Source organism: Halichoeres trimaculatus, unplaced genomic scaffold (genome assembly GCF_033239565.1).
Source record: "Halichoeres trimaculatus isolate MK-OKI-2021-1 unplaced genomic scaffold, fHalTri1.1 fHalTri1_scaffold_7, whole genome shotgun sequence".
NCBI lineage: Eukaryota > Metazoa > Chordata > Actinopteri > Labriformes > Labridae > Halichoeres > Halichoeres trimaculatus.
The window spans coordinates 31587400-31608123 of NW_027437185.1; the positions used below are offsets into that span (position 1 = coordinate 31587400).

The window sequence follows — 20724 nt, forward strand, 5'->3', positions numbered from 1 at the left end:
GAAGGTCTCCATACACTGCATTTTGGAATACACGCCAACACATGGAGTTCCCATGTTCCTTCTTCCGAGTGTGCAGTTTCGATATACTTTCAACATTATTATTATTATTATTATTATTATTATTATTATTATTATTATTATTATTATTATTATTATTATTATTATTATTATTATTCAGAGTTAAGTCAGAATTTTAAAAAAGTGTAATCCTTAAAGTGTGCCACCAACATTTCCTAATGAAACTTATTTAGATAGATAGATAGATAGATAGATAGATAGATAGATAGATAGATAGATAGATAGATAGATAGATAGATAGATAGATAGATAGATAGATAGATAAAATACTTTAATAGTCCCCAAAGGGAAATTCAGATAGTTTGGGCTCATCTTCCAAAGATAAAAGAATTAAAATTAATTAATTATATGATTGAATAAATTAAATTATATTATTTAATGTCACAAGGAAAATACTTAAATCAGATGATTGAAGTCTCTTTTTTTTCAGTGCATTTTTTTGTATGTGAGACCAGTGGCAAGTCCAGAGAGGTGGCCTTGTAATCTGAAATGTCACCCAAGGTGTCCCTTTAATCCTAAACTGAGACTATTTGTCTTCACCTAAGGCAAGACATTTGTCAAAAACACACTTTTAAGATTATTTTGCAACAGATTTTATTGGTTTTCTTGCATTAAAATGGAGGGCATTTTTGTTAATATTTCAATTTGACAATGATTGGAACATTTTCATTATGTGATTTTAGAGTCCTACAACAACTAAGCTTAGAAAACGTATTTGCTATCATCTTGATGTGATATCTGTAGATCATTTAATGTTTGTAGCTGAAGTAAACATGACTGGTGGAGACAGAGTAGGTAAATAAAAGATATTCTCCTGCCCTGTATGTGTCAGTGCCTCAATATTTAATTAAACCTTGGCATCTGTTATGGTTTCATCCACAGGGGACTCTGTGATAGCCAAAATGGGTGTGGATTATAGTTTCTTCACTGATTTTTCTTCATTTATACTGTACTGTATCTTTTGACATGGCACCCAGGAGTCTAACACCTGATACAATGCTGTTATATTAAGGATGCTTTTTGTTAGAACTTGAGATTGAAGTAATAACCTTCTTAAAACAGCTATTCAAGTCTTGAAGACACTTACAAAATGAAAGAGATGAAAATAAAACAGTTTAAGTGATAGACAGGTAGACCTGAAATACTTCTGACCACAACAATGAATCAATAAGCTTCATTGATCCATCTTGGATCTGCTTTAATGTATACCCTCAGTAATCATGAATAAAACATATGGGAAAGGAACATTTAGGGACTAAACTATTAAGAAAAAAGAATTAAGGGCCAAGCCTGCAACAACAACAAGGCTTTTGTACATTCAGCATATCAAAGTGTGTTTTCATTCTCACTGCAGTTGAAATGCAAATCACACCACACACAGCATTTGTGCAGCAGCAGCACCACGGTGGTTGTCTGGAAGAACTGCAGCGTTTCAGACAAACTACAACTGTGTCATGCATGGCACTGTTTTCATAATGCTGAGAGTCTTGCTTCTATGCTTGTGAGTCTACAGAGAGGCTGTGCTTTCATGTGTTCATGTAATTTGCCACCCTTTGTTTGCAGTTATGTGGGATATAATGCTACTGATTGCATGTGCACTTCCCATAAAAATAAAGTGTTTTGTGTAGATTCTGAGGAGACTGGGATTTTGCCACTGCTTCTGAAAATATAAGACAATCTGGAGGCTGTGTGTGGAGGAGCACTGCTGAATAACAGATCTGCTTCACCCTCCTCTTCAAACATAAGGATCCAGTAGTCTTACATTTCTGTGTTAAATAAGATGGCTAAACTGTTTATCTTACCCTAGCATGAAAACAACTTAAGATGAGAAAAGCAGAGCAAGTGCGTGTCATGTAAAGTCAAGAATCTCCACGATCAGATACAAGAAGTCTTCACCTCCTCTTTGCCTGCGAGAGACACATTTCTCTTCCCAAAGATTTCCTTTCTTTCCCCCACTCCACCTAATTCAACATCAGCTCGCCACCACAGGGATTTGGCTCTGTAGCTCCCACGGTTGCTAAGCAACAGTGACAAGAAGCCTGCCTTTTGGATAATACGTGTGTGTGTGTGTATCAGTGTGTGAGTGCAGGCTGGTTTTGTGTTTTACAGCATATCCAGTCCAAACAGTGACTCATTGAAGCAGTCGTCCACATTTCTACTACTGTCTTAATCTGTGTCAATAACAGGCAGCATGAATCACTGTATTGGTGCTTTTATCACAGTGACCGATAAGATTACACTGATGCCCACACCTTTGTTCTTTGATAAACAAGCACTGTGACAGGCTGGGATTTAAAAGCATAGGTTGATTCAAATAAAATAAGCATACTAAACAGATCGGCTATGGAACAAATAATGGATTATTTCAGTTGTTACTCCAAGTTTCCATCCCATGAACAAAGATGTTATGCTTTGATATCTTCTTTATATTTTGACAGATAAAGAAATGCAACATTTTTAAATAGAAAAAGTCCATAAGATCAAAATAAGCCCAAACATTGAGCTAGATTTGTTGGTGGATGCAAAGCAAAACAGACGCTGCCAACACAGAGTAATCTGTGACTTAGTTTTTGATCTGAATCATTGCATATTTGCCAGTAGAAGAGTTTTTCTTTGCAGTATGTTCCAAGGCAACAGTGTGAGGAAAATTAAGGATTAGTCGCTCAATAAGCAAGCACTAAAATATGGATTTACTGACTTTAAATTTGGTATAGACAGTCACGGTTTGGTGAAAACAAGCACCTGACTTCAGAGACTTCAATGTAAGTTCAAATTTCTTCAAATCAGTCAAACAAACTGCTGTTTCCTAACTCTGTCTCCTGGCAAAAACCAATTTAAACCCTACATTTGTGATTTCTTAAATTAATCGGCCAATTATATGCAAGATCTGATACCATTACATAAGTTGCTAGGCGCCGCCCTGTTGGCTATGGCTGCCTTTTGCAGCAGCTTTCTTTTCTTTGTCTTAATTTAAATTTTCTTTGTAATTTTTTCGTCTCTTTATCATAATCTTTGTATTTGGAGTGGATCATTACTTTGTATGGTTCATTTGTTGGTCATGGACACCAAACTTTTTGTGGCTTCAGTGATATTTTTACTACTTTTTGCTCCTGTGTTTGTCTGGAGACCCTACATGTAACCATGGCTGCATTGTTTACATGTGAAATCAGCTGTTAGCAGCCTGTAGCATGTCAATGCTAACTGGTGTAAGGCCTGATGTCTTCCCACAAGGTGAGGAGAAGGAGGTGAGGACGACGTGCTGGTTCTCAGGTGAGAGCTAAGAAGTGATGACATCGACCTGTCCTTCCATCCATCGTTATTGGGAACGTAAGATCTATCTCCAATAAGATGAACGAGCTAGCCATGCTAACCCAGCAACAGAGGGAATACCAGAAGGCAGAGTTGCATCATGCTATTCACAGACATGGCTAATGGAGCTAACATCAGACACCAATGCTATGTTGGAAGAACTTCACCTGCTGTGAGCAGACAGGATCCAGGAGACAGAGACTGAACAGACTGCTGAAGAAGCTCAGTCCTGGACTCTGTGGAGGTGGAGACTGGCTGACTGGACAATGATGGACAAGCTGTCATCATCTATTTACTCATGGACCTTTTTGCACTTTCTATACACGTTCTTACTTTTGTTTTCTTGATTGCTGCTGTGACTTCAATTTTGTTGTACTTGTTACAATGACAATAACGTTCGATTCTATTCTATTCTATTCTATTCTATTCTATTCTATTCTATTCTATTCATTAGCCACCTCTTGGCACACATCACTGCTTGAAATTTAATAATTTTCATTGGTAGAACCATTATGATACACAACATTTGGTGACCCATAAGATGCAAGAAATTAAAAGGTATCTTAACCTGATCTGAAATTCCCTGAACATCAAGTCTAACCCCAATAAGGAGTAGTAACAGCCAATCAGCAGGATTCTTGAAGCTCCTTAAAGTGCCTCTAACAGACAGCCTCCTTCACCCAGTTTTCAGTGTCTTTCAGAGACAGCAAACAAACCTCTGCTCTAATAACCAGCCTGTGAATTATGATGTTTGTAAGCTCCTGTCTGCCAGCCCTTTGCTTCTGCAGGCAAAGCTCCGAGCTGTCTGGGAGCCACTTTGCTGCTGCTGAGAGAGGAAATATGAAGGAAAGAAGTAATGCAGCTTAAACCCTGCAACAGCTTTACTGGATCCAATCCCAGATGCTTTTAAAAGAGCATCCAGCTGGCTGTAGAGGAGAAAGTAATGCCTATATCCTTTACTGGTAGCTCTTACATACTGACAACTGATATCAGGAACCTTCTCTTATTCATGGTCTCTAAATGCTTTATAAGCTTTACAATTTAAAACTAATCAGATATAAATAGTAATGCTTCTAATGGGGCTTGGTTGCTGCACTGTACTCGATACTTCTTGAGTTTTTATGCTCATTGTAGACCTTAAAATCAGATTGATAACTTTAATATTCTGAAAAATCATGAAGCATGTTCATCAAACCTGTGGCTTCAGTTCAGTTCCACTCAATCCTCTTTATTTACCTCTAAAATGTAATTACTTAGGCATCACTCCCACATATAGTGAGACATAAATAACAGAGTAACATAAAGAGAACAATCAATTATTAAGAGCTCATATAAAATTAATATCATCTCTCCAATACTCTGTTTGTAAAACGTGAATCTCTAAATGGAATCTCAATCCCCAGGACACATAAAACCCCATCCCCCCATCTCCTCCTGGGCTTGAATTATCATGTCATTGATCTTCTCAAACCAGGCCTGTGCAGGGAGCCGACACGCCTGCAGCTGCATCCTCCAGCAGCTCTTCAGGGACTGATTGGTCAGCGTGACATAGCTGTAATTGAATTGTGGTGTGCCCCCTTGTGGACGCTCATCTGTTGACAGGGAAAGTGAAGCTGCTCAATGGTCAACTGCTCTCAAGTGATGAGTCACTGTAGAGTCAGGTTCTGCAATCCAGTTTGCAGTTTCTGATTGATGTGCAGACGTACACAAAGATACATTTCACGGTCTGTTAGGGTGTAGAGATTGGATTACACAACATTATTTTTTCCAGAGTTCGACAGGTGGGAGTGAGTCCAGTTCTGTTTTGGACGAGGAACACAAATCTGTCCATGACTGAAATCTAAAACTGGAGCTGGCTCTCTTTGGGTACATCTGTTTACTCAGTCTGCATGAAAATGAAAACCATTCATCACGCCTGCACGGTTTGACTTTTTCCACTCTGTCACACAAACAGCAGTAAAATTAAAGACCATTAAAGCATTAATCTTTTTTAATAGCAGTTGAGGTGGCTGTTGAGGCTACATTAGCAGCACTGATGAGTGAGGCAGAGTGAAGGGCTCCTCAGGTGGAACAGACTATCACCATCTCTGTGCTCTCTTGTCTAAATGTGCTGGAGTGAGATAAATGGATGCCTTACCCAACATGGCACGGAAACGTTAAACTGAGCGACAGATAAGCAAGTCCTGTTTTTTTATGGGGGGGCTTAAAAACATGGCGGACTCCTTTTTATCTTCTGCAGTGCAGCTCTAGTTGCACCAGTGTGAAGTTTATTTATAAAGCATTCTTCAAATGGGGAGCAAAGGCAGACCAAAATGCTGCACAATGCATAGAAGACACAACCTAGAAGCATTTTAAACTAAATTACAAAGAAAAAAAAACCTGAGACAAGACTCTGAAGGTCAGCTTTGAAAACAAACAGCAGAACCTTAAAATGACTCCAGCTGAGGGGGTTTCTCAGAAAGTGCATGATTGAGAAAATGCTCCTCTGTGATTAAAAAATGAATTAAAATGCAAATGATATGTAAAACCATGAATGATTTATTCCAGTTATGAGGACCATACATTCCACTGGCAGGCAGAGTAACACAGAATCTCTAATCCACCCTACATTGCATATATTACATTATACATAGAGCAACATCCATTCATGCACACACACTCACACCTACAGCCAACTTTTGTCCTGACAAGCATGTTTGTGTGTTATTAAAGGAAGTTGGAGTACCAGAAGAGAACCCTCTCATGCATGGGAAGAACATGCAAACTCACCTCACCACCTGCTGCAGCCAAGGGATTCAAACCATCAACCCTGTGTGAAGATAAAAGGATACAAAATCTGGTTTGGGGCTTTTTAAATGACAAGGACTAACTGCACTTAATACGAGAAAACAACATGTTACCATGAGGGTTGATAAATTACAGAGATTTTTATTATTAATTAATTCATTTATTTGTTAAGTGAGAAAAAAATGGAAACACTTCACCAAAAAGCAATTTATTGGCTCACTGTTGAGCTTTCCAGATTGCTATCCATTACCAGTCAGTGTGTAAAAGCCAGAGATCTTTTCAGCACACTTCTTTGAAAACAAAACTGACAATAAAACAACAATGGTGCTACTAGTTTTGAAGGCCCTTTCTCATTTTCTTCATCTCACGCTCATACAAAATCAAAGATAAAAACACCTTCAGAATGAAAGAATTGTTGCCTTTGTTACTGGATACCATCAAACACTTTTATACACCTTTTTGTGTGGTTTAAGAATATTACCACCAGTGAAACTCTGCTGTGTCTCTTAGACTCTAGATATTTTCTGTTTCTGTGTTTCCTATCGTGTTGAACATGTTAAAACAGCAGTTTCATTTGTAATCTTATGAAAAACATATGAAAAGCAGACTGGGTGCATTTAAGGTGAGACGCCCAGTGCTTATTTTGCATGTTTTGCTTGGTTTCACACCGTTCTTCATACCTACAGGTGGCAGTAATACACAAAAACACCAAAAAAGGAACCACAAAGACAGAAGTAAGACAAATGTCACTCACTTGGATTTTTGGCTTGATAAATCCCATCTGGCATTTAAACAAGCCAAATTTTGATTCTTTTAAAGGGAATGTGCAGAAAAAAATGTTGTTTTTCTATGTTTTTAGTTTTGCTATTATAAGATGGTGGATTGAATAGGAAACTGGGGGAAAGGGTGACATGGGGCAGAATAGGAAGCCAGTGGAGTGAAGCTGGCTAATGCCAACATAGAAACCACTGCAATAGTCAGGCCAGGACGAAACAAAGGTGTTTAACCTTTTTCAAAGTCAGTAAAAAAAAAATTAAAAGACTTTTCCCTCCAGTTCTCAGTTTTAAAGATTCAGGATCTTTTGGTTTCAAGGGCAGATAAATTTGAGTATCATCTGCATAAGAATGGAATGAGATGCCATACTTTTCAAAAACTGATCCTAAGGGGAGCAGGTAGATGCAATATAAAAGTGGTTCAAGAAAAGAACCTTGAGGGACTCCACATAGGAGAGGCCCTGAAGAAAATACAGCCACTCAGGTTAAAAGAAAAGCTTCTAACAGACAGATATGACCTGAACCAGTCCAGATCTCTTATCTCTGTGCAACGTTTTTGATTGAAAATGAGAATACTGTGGTCAACAGTATCAAAAGCAGTCATCACATCTAAAAGCAATGGAGTGGCAAATTCACCTGAATCCACTGCAAGTAAAACATCATTAAAACCTTTTAAAAGTGCAGATTCAGAGATGTGTGGTGCTTTAAAACCAGACTGGAACACCTCATAATTGCCATTTATTCCTGGAAAGGACTGGGGTGTAGACCTCACAATTTTTCCTTGTACTTTTGAAAAAATGGCATGTGGAGACTGGTCTGAAATTGGAAAGGACTGAGGAGTCTAGATTGGGCTTATTAATCAAAGGTTGTGTTGCTGCATGTTTAGAAGCTTTGGGCACAACACTAAGAATGAGCTAATAAAAATATGTGGTCAGGAAATCTTAATACAGGGGTTGGCAGGATAATTTCTTAAAAAAGAAGGAAACAAAATCTTGAAGAGAATGATAGTAGTTACACACACCCACATGGCACAAAGCCTGGTCTGTTAAGAGGAGTAATATACAGCCAGCCTCTGCTATCAGCTGTTGCAATGTCCTTATGATAAAACACAGTTTGGGGTGGCGTTGGGGTCACTTCAGATCAATGAGGCTTGGAACCAGAGCCAGACACACAACACTACTACCACAGCCTCAGGATGTCACTAAATCTGGGTTTGACACATTGAATAGATTTTCCTCTAATGATCAGCAAGCTGTGGCACAGAAAAGTGACGACACGCTGTGTGTGCGTCAGTGTGGATGTCTGTGTGTGTGTGTGTGTGTGTGTGTGTGTGTGTGTAGCTCTTACCTCAGGGGCCACTCAAACAGAGTGGTGCTGTCACTGCTCTAAGCTGACGTGTCACATCTCAAGGGAGCTGCTTCATCACCTGTGACACAAAAAAATGGCTGAGGCATCTCTGTGGACTGCTGTACTGTGTCACTCTGACACACTATATGGTCAGCTCAGCTCTGTGGGGACACCCAGTGAACACCTGCACTCCCACTTATTGTGACCCGGTAAGAGGCCGACAGAGTAGCCACCCATGACTTCACATTAATTTAACTTAGTGGGGAAATATGTGAGTTCACTGTTACTGCCTCATTGGTTTTATCCATATGGACAGGCTCCTTATGTCACAGTGGGACTTTATACAGTAACAAATAAGTCTAATTCAAACTTAATTTTTTTTTCTGAAAATAAAAAGAAGGTTTGGAGACATTAAACTGAACAAAAGTTTAGATAAAACTTGAAACAAAGAAGAAGAAAATGGAAAGAAAAGTTTACTTTAACCCTTTATGACCTACCATACCATGTCTGCTGGAGCATATCTTCACATGTTTATATGCTGTAGTGTCATTTCCACAGTCCAATTCACATTATTACAACCCTTATACCTCAAACTTTGATACAATCTATAGACTTATGTGCAGACTATCTACATAAATTGTTAAAAAAAAGTGCCATAAACCATAAAAAATGAAAATTCTAGATATATTTTTTTGAAAAACAGAAACACCATGGCTGTATTCCTTGAAAATGGGAAACTTAACTTCATAGCTTCGTTAGTTTTCAGGAAAGAAGAATAAAATGTGTATTTTTAATGCTGTGATACTATTTAAAATATGATAATTTTTATCATCAATATCATTGTTGCTAACTTTTTTATCTTATTTAATTTTTTTTTGAATGGAGGAATCATGCTAGGAGGTTAATGAAATGTACAAAACATCATAAAATGTAGTCAAAAAGAGTTGTCTACTACTTAACTCTACTATCCGACTGCTGCTCTATAGGGTTTAAAAATATCACACCAATTAAAGGAAAAAAATGAATAAATTTAAGTGACAATAAGCTCACAACTGGACTAGAGGCTTAATGATGAAAAAGGTTGAAGCTCAAGGCTAAATTCTCAATGCTAACATGTCAACAAAAGCACCAATGTTCTGAAAAATGGAGCATTAACCAAAGCTAAACTTAATCTCAGTATTTTATTGCTAGCTTAAGTAACCGCTACTCTGAAACTTACCAATACACTGTGAAAAACTGAAATTTTATTAAGTGTTTTTGTCTCATTTTAAGTATAAATTGTCTTAGTTAACTTGATATGAGCCACATTCAACTGATCAGTCCAAAAAAATGTAGTGTTTTGAGTTATCTAAAAACAAGAACAAGGTCTGAGTTGCTTGTAACAAGTAAAAAAAAATCTGCCAATGGAACAAGAAAATAATTGCTAAAAAGAAAATGTGCTTCAAACTAGAATCATGTCTTAATACAAGTAAGTTTTCTCTTGTTCAATTGGCAGATTTTTTTTTTTTTTTTTTTTACTTGTTACAAGCAATTCAGACCTCATTTTTGTTTTTATTAAACTCAAAGCACAACATTTTTCTGGACTGGTCAGGTGAATGTGGCTCATATCAAGTTTACTATGACTATTTTTACTTAAAAGAAGACAAAAACACTTGATGAGATTTCATTTTTTTCACAGTGTATTAGTAAGTTTCACAGCACCAGTTACTTCAACTAGCAACACAAATCTGGGACTATGTTTAGCTTTGGTTAATACCCCATTTTTCAGAACATTAGCGTTTTTGTTGACATGTTAGCTAATTATAAAAGGGCTTTTTTAATTGAAAATAAGACAAAACACTTGATAAGATTTCCATTTTTTCTAGTGTAGACATCACTCATTGTAACAGTGCATGGCCAAAGGGGCTAAAGTACCTGCTTGGGAGCCAAAAGGCATGCTGAGTGCTTTTCTGGTTAGCAGAAAAAAAAAACCAAACTGCTCTCTTGGGAGCCAAAACAAAGCTTAAGTGCCCTCAAAAACACACAGAACTTAGTGCCCTCTTTAGTGGTAAGAACCTGCTGTACGTTCCTATTTTGTCTTTTTTCCCCTTACCTCTCAAAAAGTCTGTGCTTGTGGTGTTGAGCTTAATGTTAGCATAAAAACAAGCTCACAGTTTAACTCCTCTAAACAATCATTTCTAAACTCGACAAAAAGATACATTTAGCTCAGCAGGTATGCTAATATGCTATTAGCTTACTTTCGCTTTTTGACAACTATTTGAGCATATTAGCATGCTATTTGCCTGTTAGCATTGTTTGCAGAGTAACAGGCTTGAAGTGAAGAATAAAAGTTACACCTTGACATATATAACTGTTGTAATAATTTGTCCCCAGTGTCACTGCTACATGTGGGACTAAGAATGACGCACTACAGTGATGTAAGGAGATGTTTGTCGAGGTGGGTGTTAGGTGTTAAGTTTTAAGTACTGAGCACAACAGGAGTTATCCCTATCCCTAAGAATGTGTTGATTTGTTTGATGAAGCACAAACAATTAGGCCAAAAAGTTTTCTGTCAAAGCTTTGGTGAAAACTGTGTAAACTGTGATGAATAATTCAAGGACAACTATCATTTTACCTGAGATAAGCTTGCTAGGTTGCCATGGCAGAAATACATGTATTATTTACTAGCTGTGTGAGTGGGACTGTAAGGCAGCTTACAGGCTCTTGGTCGTTTTTAGCTCTGTTCAAACAGTGCGGATTAGTCAAGGAAGTAATCCACAGGGAGCAAATAGTGTGTCTGGGCTGCATGTCTACCTCCGAATGAGACGCAGGGAGCTACACTGCAGTTCTGTGGACCATGTAATGTGGCAGAGGGTTTGTGATGGAGGGGACGATGTTCAGGGCCGGACAGGACAAGTCACAGAAGCGGGTGAGGTTCCGTGTGGCTTCAGGGAACAGTGGTCGAGTGCTAAAGGAGATTTTTAAGGATGAGGGACCTTCAGACTCTTTGGATTCAGACTGCACCAGCAGCTCAGACGCTGAGAGGGCCAGTACTCCTTCAACAAGTGGAGACATACATGGAAACCTCTTTGGTTCTCTGGGCTCTGAGCTGGACGACAGCGAGTGTGAGCCGGATGACTTGCTGTTGTACGCAGGGACCACTAAGGACTGGATGTTCACCACCAAAAGGGTCAACATACTCAGTAAGAATGGGACTGTGAGAGGCGTGAAGCACAAAGTCAGTGCTGGTCTGACTGTGTTTGAAAACCTTCCCAGTACAAACAGCGTAAGTACTCATTTTCCTTCTTAATGTGTGAACGCTTACAACACCTGTTCCCGCCGACAGTCTGCTGTCCTCACGTCTAGTTACAGGAAGCGTCCACATGTAGCTGTAAGGCAAAGATAAAAGCCCACAATAGAGGACAAGGTCATGGAGCAATTAAAGTTTAATGATGCATTTCGTTAAGTGTTTCAGGAGAAACTAATCAGGTTAATGAATTCTCTTCACTTCGCTTTCTAGTATCCCTTCTCCAGGAAGAGCTGTTTGTTATTCTGAGGTAACTACCGGCATCATGTGCTGATGCAAAGGTGAAACAAAAGGTCGTTATGATAAAAGTGTCTTTGCAAAGTAGTATTAGGTCAATATAACGTCACTGTAGACTCTGTAAGTCTTCTCGGCATGGTTAAGTGGATTAGCTAAGGTTAAGTGTAAATACTTCTCATGGGGTTATAATATGGGACCAGTCAGCTGTTTTCCCTTTCACCCACCTGTAGAGACTCACAGGTGGCCAATGATGTCTTCATATGTCTATTCCTTTTTTAAAATGCTTTTCTTTTAATAATTACAGCTGTATTTGTCATAATTCATTGAAACACTGATGTTTTTCACAGTGGAAAAATAATACACTGCCAGCATGAACAAACCAGGCCTTCATTGATTTCCATCATCTCTAGCCTGTTTACAGTTCATGATTTTAAACCTAATTCAATGGATAAAGCCTGTCTCTGACCAGTTCCCATAGTGAAACGGATGTGGAACATCTGCGCTAATTCCCAAATCTCTTCATCATCAGCTCATCCAGCTCCTCCCTCCTTGTGAACATGTTTCCTGGAACAAGATTAGAGCTTTGAAACAAGTTTTGAAGTTGAGGTGGCTAGCTATAACGTCCAGTTCACATGGCCGTGAGTTTAACATCCTACAAAGATGTCTGACTTGAAACAAACCAATGCTCACCAAAAGTTGACAACATGAACTTCCACATTGTTTGTTTGTTGAAATAATGGGCTTGAACTGCACCACAAGCAGCCATATTAGTTGTTTACAAACTGCGTCAATGGGATCAGAAGCCACTCTGTGTTGAAGAAAGGTTGTAATTGGCTCAACTTTAAACAAGCCTGTTGAGAATCAGTTTGACACAGTCAACGCTTCTGAAAAAAGAACAAGCTTTATTTAGCTGGCTAAGTTTCAACAGGACCCTACAATGAAACAAAGCATTGACAAAAGTGTTTTTAATAACTTTAGCATGAAGGGGGGGGGGGGGGGGGGGGGGGGGGGGGGACTGGACAAAAAGTCTTTAAAGTTACCAACTCCTAACATTTTAAATCATATTCAAACCAACTGATGAGCGAAATTAAAACATTTCATTCTTAAAAAACAAAACAAAAAGAAAAAGGAACTAAGTAATTGGTATAGTATAGTATAGTATAGTATAGCATATTATAGTATAGTTAAGTCTGGTATAATATAGTATAGTGGTAGGATTTATTCAGTCTTTATACATAATGACATGTTTGTCACAAGAAAGACATTTCTGACAAACCAACATTCTTTGAACAAACCAAAGTTCCAGGGGTGGCCAACCAGTCAGAGACAAATAGCCACAAAAATTACTGTGGTACTACAAAGAGCCACATCACACACATGGTCTTAGAGACACACTTCCTCTCACATATAATGAAAATGAAATAAAATGGAAATCAATACATTTCCATCTCTTTATCTAAATAGCTATAAGCTCATGAGTGATTGAGAAGAGCACATATAGAGAAGAGAAACCGAAACTTAAGTATCAATCTCATTAGCCAAGTATTGATCAATACTGATCCCAAAGTAGGCATCAATATACCGCTATTTTAGAATGATCAGCACACCACTACTCATAAAAATATATATATCTATATATTTTTTTAGAGATGGATCGAAGAGCCGCACACCAAAAGACAAAGAGCCACATGCCGCTCATGAGCCACAGGTTGGCCACCCCTGCCCTAGGCAGAAGCAGGATGCGTAGCCTAGCCAACATAACAATATTAGCAAAATTAAGCTACCAAAAAAATAGATATTAGAAAAAAATCAACAACATTAACATCTTCACGTGATTAACACTTATAATTGTCAAACAGAACTTAACAAACCATTTTTCTAAAAATATATTGTGAATTACAAGTTTTTAATTCAACCCTATTTTTTGTAGGGTACACATTTGTAACATAATCTGCTATCAATTTGAGATGCAGTATTTGAATAGTCTTGTAGTGACACTTTTATTTTAGTCCGTGTTGAAAGCAGTGTTAAATATTATAGCCATCAAACAGCTATTTCATTCAGACTTAGTGTATTCTCACTGATACAATTGGCAATGCTTTGAAGAAGCAGCACTACTGAGACCTCTTCCACAATCTGCAGCTCGTTATTTCAAGGAGATGAAACTAAATCTGCGTAAAGTAAATGTCTATGAAAATGTAAATATGAAACTTTTACTTCCTCTCAGGTGGAGTTGTCTCTTGAATGTGGGAGGATAGTTATCTACACTACCAGTTTCCGTGTGGTGAGGACGACCTTTGAGCGCTGTGAACTCGTCCGTAAAATCTTCCAGAACCACAGAGTCAAGTTTGTGGAGAAGAACATCGCTCTGGACAGCGAGTACGGGAAGGAGCTGGAGGAGCGGTGCAAGCGTGTGGGGGAACCTCCTTCACTACCTGTTGTGTTCATTGATGGACACTACCTTGGGGTCAGTCTGTGTTAATGCTCTTTAATCATGCCAAGTTTCAAGTGTGTGTGTGTGTGTGTGCGCACTGATTTATAAGAAAATGAACTTGCTTTGCAGGGTGCTGAGAAAATACTGGGCATGAATGAATCAGGAGAACTGCAGGACCTTTTGACAAAAATTGAGGTTGGTTTGAGTGCTTTTTACGTTTCTAGTGGAGGTCATATGGGGGTTGTTCTATTAACTACATGAAATCAAACATGCAGAGAGTAGTTCAGATGAACACTGAGCTGAAGCTGTCATATCCACCCGCTACACATACCATCAATAAAACATGTGCACACTGGAATGTAAAGGATGCACATCAGTGAGTGACCATCAATAATAGAGGGCTTGTTATTGATTCTGCTTCCACACATTTGCTCAAACACACCACACTTGAGCACATCGCTTGGTGGTACAAACTCAGATTGTGTAAACTAAAAGTGTTTTCACTGAGCTGCTGCATTGCTGTCAAACAAGCCTTGGCCTTTTCTCACACCCTGGCTGTAATTCACAGCCAACAAAAGTCTTCATAAGCGGGTACAAAGACATGTTATGACATTTAAGTCGTGCATTCCAGCCCTGCAGGCTATTAAAAATGTGTGCTGCTCTGAAAGGTCAGGCAGACGCTAATCAGTCAGGATCTGACCGGCAACACGGCTTGATTGTGTGTTTAGTCAACCTTAAATAGTACGCTAAAATACAACAGTTAGAAATACTGAAACACTGCAGGATGTTTGGAGTTTTCTTGCTTTTTTGCAGAGAGATACATGACAACATTTAATACTCTGTCAAAAAAAAAAAATCACACCTCAGAAAGTAGAGTTAAGTTCAGATGAGTTCGTCTTTATTTTATTCATGATGACATAAAAATATGAGTGCCATACATAAAAAAGTAAGTCTCAAAATGAATGAAGCCTTCTAGTATCTGCCCCATCACTCACACAATGCACAAATAAACATCTGGTCAGACAACCTTAAATAAGGCCTGCATGCCTTTAGCTTTGCATAAAAATAAAAAATAAAACAAAATAAAAAAATTAAAAAATAGATAAATAAATAAAAAATAAATTCATTAATTAAATAAATAAATAAAATTATATATATATATATATATATATATATATATATATATATATATATATATATATATATATATATATATATATATATATAATATTATTAACTATATATACTATATCTATATATTCATTGAGGTTTTAATCTATTCTATTCTTATATATATATATATATATATATATATATATATATATATATATATATATATATATATATATATATATATATATACATATATATAATTATTATTTCTTTTTTTTTACAGAATGACAATAAGCAAAGCAACTCCTTATAGCAAAATTACAAGTACAAACTTGTAGCTTTACAAAAAAAAATTAAGTTAAACAAAACAAACAATAAAAATAGATAAAATAATTAATTAATTGATTAAACAAATTAATAAATTATATAAATAAATTAAAAAAAAAAAAATATATATATATATATATATGTATATATATATATATATATATATATATATATATATATATATATATATATATATATATATATATTTGTGTGTTTGTGTGCACTATTTTTTTTTTTTACAGAATGACAATAAGCAAAGCAATCCTTAATTGCAAAATTACTACTAAAAACCTAAGTGCAAAATTACATCAACAAAGAAAAATGGAACCAAAAGAAATACTTCCTTGATCTTAATAGTATTTTTTATTTTGCCCTTTTATTTTTTGGATCAAGAGAGTGAAACAAGCTACCAGAACAACTGAAAACAGTGGGAAACAGTTAGCCTAGATCTTTTAAACTTTATAAAAGCCCCTTTCTAGCTCCTTAAAATCTCTTTACTATCATTTAAGGTTTTATTGTTTGATATAAGTGAAGAGCTACTTACACAAAAACAAGAATAAAGAGGAAAAAGATATGGGACAGGTCATACAATGTAAACCCTATTTGAAGTCCTGTGGTCACATGGTTGAATGAACCGTGGGTAAGCTACTTGTGGCATTTTGCGAACATGGGAAAGTAGATACCAACATACTTTGTAAAGCTTGGCTTTAAATAGCTGAATGGATTGTGCAGATGGTGATGGAAGCTTAGCTGTAACTGGCAGAATTTGTTCCTTTGCAGTCAGTAGCTACAAAATCTGCACAACTTCAAGCCAAGTGAGTTACTGTTTCATTGTGAAGGGTTATTGTGCCCTGGCTGCCTCTGGAAGCAGAGAAAACACTACTTTTTACATGTGCAGAAAGAGATCAACAAAAAAACACACAACTATCAAACTATAGGTATTGGAGATGTCAAGATTCCTAGTCAAAAATCTTGTCTTGTAGTAAACATGAAATATCTTCTGTTGTATTTCTAGAGGGTACAGCTCCCCCAGACGTGCCAGACCTGTGGGGGCTTCGCCTTCATCCCGTGCCCAACGTGCCATGGCAGCAAGATGTCTGTGTTTCGCAACTGCTTCACGGATTCCTTCAAAGCCCTCAAGTGCACTTCATGTAACGAGAACGGTCTGCGGCCCTGTGAGAGCTGCAGTCAGTGAGTGAGGATGTTTAGTGCCTGACCCGACATCCTCACATCTTGGGACCAAACACGAGACATTAACGCAGACTGCAGCACAGGTGGTGTGATGAGGCAGGACTTTTCTTCCAAGGCCATTCTTAGAAAAATGAGAGAAAAAGGAAAAAGAAATTTGTAATAAAACTTGTGAATTTGTGCATCTGTTATCTCGTGGTTCATCTGTCTCACTGAAACGTTACTTCATGGGTTGTGAGCACGTGTCCAGCAAGGAGCTCTGAACTGGTTTCACCTCGAGAAACTTAAGCTTGTTATTGAATTAGTGAGAAGGCTCCTCCATTAACAATGCCTCATCACTAATCCTGTATCAGACTGGGTTAAGAATAACTGTGATCGAGGACAGAGAGGGAAAGTGCAGGACACTTCAGAGTCAGTGGAATCTGTATCTCTGATCACAACACGGCACAAAATACAGTTCAAACCTAACATGACTGGTGCTGGTTCAACTTTATAGACTTTAATGTTGATACTAAGATAGATTTAGATTTAGGCATTGATATAAATTTCATAAGGCTACTTTTTTTGCAGAGCTAATGAAAGAATCAAAATTGTTTTAGCTCAATGCACCAGATAAACACTGCGCTGAGTATTGACTAGGGGAAAAAATTAGACTAAAAAAAAAAATTGCAGGAGGCAAACAATTTTAAACCTTTTAATAGGAAATGGCACAAAGTATGTTAGTAAAAAAAAAAAAAAATTAATGGTAAAGACTGCTTGATTGACAGAAAAAGAAAAATCAGACAACAAAGACTGTTTCTGGGTAGATAGGCTGGGATCAAGTAAATTATTTTCAAGGTTTCTCAGAATAATCATAACAGCATTATTTTTAGAAGAAACAAAGAAGCATAAACTAATTTCTAAGGATATAGCTTTAGAAACAGTTAGGACATTATGGCCACTTTAGGCCACCATAACATTTTAATTGGTCAACATTTAAGTCATTTTTATCAGGGGGAAAATAAAAGAAGCAAACACATTGTGTTGTGAAAACTGAATTCTGCAGATGTCACACTGCTTTTTTAAATAATTATTTATGCTATTATTTATTATATTTATAATTTATTAGAAGACTAAGATTTGGATAAAAGGTCAGATTAATCAAACGAGGCCAGTATTCATAGGTACAGCTCTGGTCTTCGCTCATGCATGTTTATGGATTAAAGGTATCAGTTAGTGAAACTGATAAATGTCAATTGGTGCAACCAATGTTTCTCAGAAAAAAATCTGTCAGTGCACAAAAAAGTTTAAGTCAATATGATTTAGAAATTTTCTACACTGTGAGAAAATAAAACATTAAAACTAATTTGAACCAACTGACCCAACAATAGAGAAAAAAATAATGTCAACACGGTTCTGACTTGCTCTGTACACTGTAATGCTTCATAACAAATAATTTATCAGTAAACCAACTCATAGGAAGGTGGACCATTTGATACTTGTCATGTCTTTGTGATTACACCATTTGACATTTTAATGGAACTGGGTCTTCAATTGGTTAAAACTAGGTGTGAGTATTGGCAAGAATGTATCACAATACTTGGGTCACAGTACCATAATATCATGATATCACAATATTGTGATATATTGCGATATTCTACACAGTTCACTATTTGATTGAAAATAACTTTTCTATTTTATTGTGTTTGAAATAAAGAAAGTCAGATGCAGTTTCATACATACACCTAACTTGAAAACATAAAGTGCACAAAGTTTGTCACTTTAACTGCTGTGACATTAAACCAATGTTGCAAAGACACGGTCAGCTGGTGAAATTGATAAATGTCACTTGGTGTAACCAATATTACTCATACGAAAATCTAATAATGCGCAAAATGTGACTGATTATTATTTTATCACTGTAAAAATTGACTTAGAATGGTTTTAAACTAACTGACCCAAGCATAGAGAGAAAGCATCAAATCCCAAATCATCAAGGTGAAAAAAAAATTATTTTGAATAAACTTTGAGATTATATTCATTGTACAGTTTATGGGAAATATACAGGGGAGTAGCTCTTCAGCGCCATCTACTGCAGTGGAGGTGTGGAAGACGCATTGTACTTCCAACTCTGCCAAAATATGAATTTTTATTTCAACAAAAATATGAATATTAAGAGTTTTAATATCTTTATTTTTATCACAAGTTAAAGTATCACAATGTATTGCTGTCTTGATATTTGTTCACACCTCTAGTTAAAACTGTGGAAACATCACATGTATAAAATATAAATATATAGATTTTTTAACATAAAAATACATAATATATTAAATACTATGAAACTTTCAGAAATGCAAACTACATATTTAGACAAACATTTAACGTGTTATATGTATATTTTTCAACAAGTTTAAAGCATGTTTCTTAAGACAATCCCCAAACCCTTGACTTCTAAGGATAGTTCAAAGATCGTGTGAATTATTTTCAAGGTTTCTCAGAATATTAATAACAGAACTTAATTTTATGAAGGAAAAAAAGATATAAGAAGCATAAACTTACTTCTAAGGATAATGGCTTTGAAAACACTAATCACATTATGTCCACTTTGGGCTACCATAATATTTTAATTTATTCCAAAAAATGCATTATTATAGTAATTACATTTGTAAAGACCAGCAGGTTTTTATAGATCACGTGTTGTTTATTGCTTTAATGCTCTGTGATGTATAAGAAACTGACTGTTGGTCTAATCCTGAGGCAGTACCATGCAGCCTCACTAATTGGGTCAATAACGTCTATGACTGCGGAGGGGTTCAGGTTTGCATCGAGTGGTTGATCCCAACGAGAACTCAGTGTGCTCCAGATTTCTACAACCGGAAAACATCAACACCTCAGAGCATCCATCCCTCATGAGGAGGATTATTCAGAGACAGCTCGCTGTGCCGCCTCGACGGTCCGTGTTTCTGACGGATGATGTCATTCATTGGCTGTCTTCCAAAGGGTCAGGGAAACGCAGCTCGACTCTCTACGCTGTCATAGCCCTGTACAATGCTGCTTGAACATGATTAGACAAGGCAGCACTGTAAAGAGGCTAAAAGCGAAGAGCAGGGTGACGATGGAGATGATGATCCGCCATGAAGCCTCCACCTGGATTGTTCTAGACGCTCCTGCACCTGTGATTGAAACAGCAACCAGATCGATTATTCAGAAAGATAGAGAAAACACACACATACAAAGCATGGGAAAGGTTAATGAGTTTTTTTTTTTTTTTTGCATGTGCAATGAGAAGTGATTTCATGTCTGCACTAAATCTCGTTGCTTTAATTCAATTCCGCACCGATGAGAAATGGGATTTGGGATTTTGTAGCCACAGGCTTGTGGTGATGGAGGGGAGGTTGCAAGAAAATCTGAGACCCCAACTGTGCTGGTTTACTGCGCCCCCATCTGTGGGCTGCTGGAGACGGAAATTATGAAAGGAAAAAAAATGAAGGCGTCGAGAAATCCTTCTAGAAAAGACACCTCTTCTTACAGAAACACAAATTAATGGCGCTGAAATTAGCGATATAATGTGCAGGAGGCTGCAGCATGACAAAGGATGTGTTTAGTGACAGCAGGCATGTTTCCTTCATATTAATGAAAATCGAAATCAGCCCTATCACTACCTGGCTGCATTTCTACCTCATCGTGCACAAGCTCGCCTTTCCTTTCTTAGAAGAGGGGAGACATGAAAGGAAACACGATGGGCAGCGGCACTGGCACAAACTGACTGGGAATGGTATGACGAGACATGACACTGATATGCGCGCAACACCCAAAAATGTGAAGACAACATTCAATGGTGAAAAACCTGCTGTGGAGCTTTGTCC

At 37.2% G+C, this 20724-nt stretch overlaps 1 protein-coding gene across 1 annotated transcript; it reads left to right on the forward strand.

Annotated features, from left to right (window-relative positions):
* Window positions 1-11154: 11154 nt before the first annotated feature.
* On the forward strand, window positions 11155-16927 carry grxcr1a (glutaredoxin and cysteine rich domain containing 1 a). Its single transcript, XM_074674380.1, has 4 exons — window positions 11155-11559; window positions 14045-14284; window positions 14381-14446; window positions 16707-16927. Exons 1-4 carry the CDS (start codon window positions 11155-11157, stop codon window positions 16884-16886), a joined length of 891 nt encoding a protein of 296 aa, XP_074530481.1. The 3' UTR covers window positions 16887-16927.
* The last annotated feature ends 3797 nt before the right edge of the window (window positions 16928-20724 follow it).

What these genes read in the sequence shown, in the direction of transcription:
- grxcr1a (XM_074674380.1), top strand. Translation starts at nt 11,155, where the DNA reads ATGGAGGGGACGATGTTCAGGGCCGGACAGGACAAGTCACAGAAGCGG. An exon ending in ACCTTCCCAGTACAAACAGC is followed by an intron (nt 11,560 to 14,044) that starts GTAAGTACTCAT and finishes ACTTCCTCTCAG; the next exon opens with GTGGAGTTGTCTCTTGAATG. An exon ending in TTGATGGACACTACCTTGGG is followed by an intron (nt 14,285 to 14,380) that starts GTCAGTCTGTGT and finishes CTTGCTTTGCAG; the next exon opens with GGTGCTGAGAAAATACTGGG.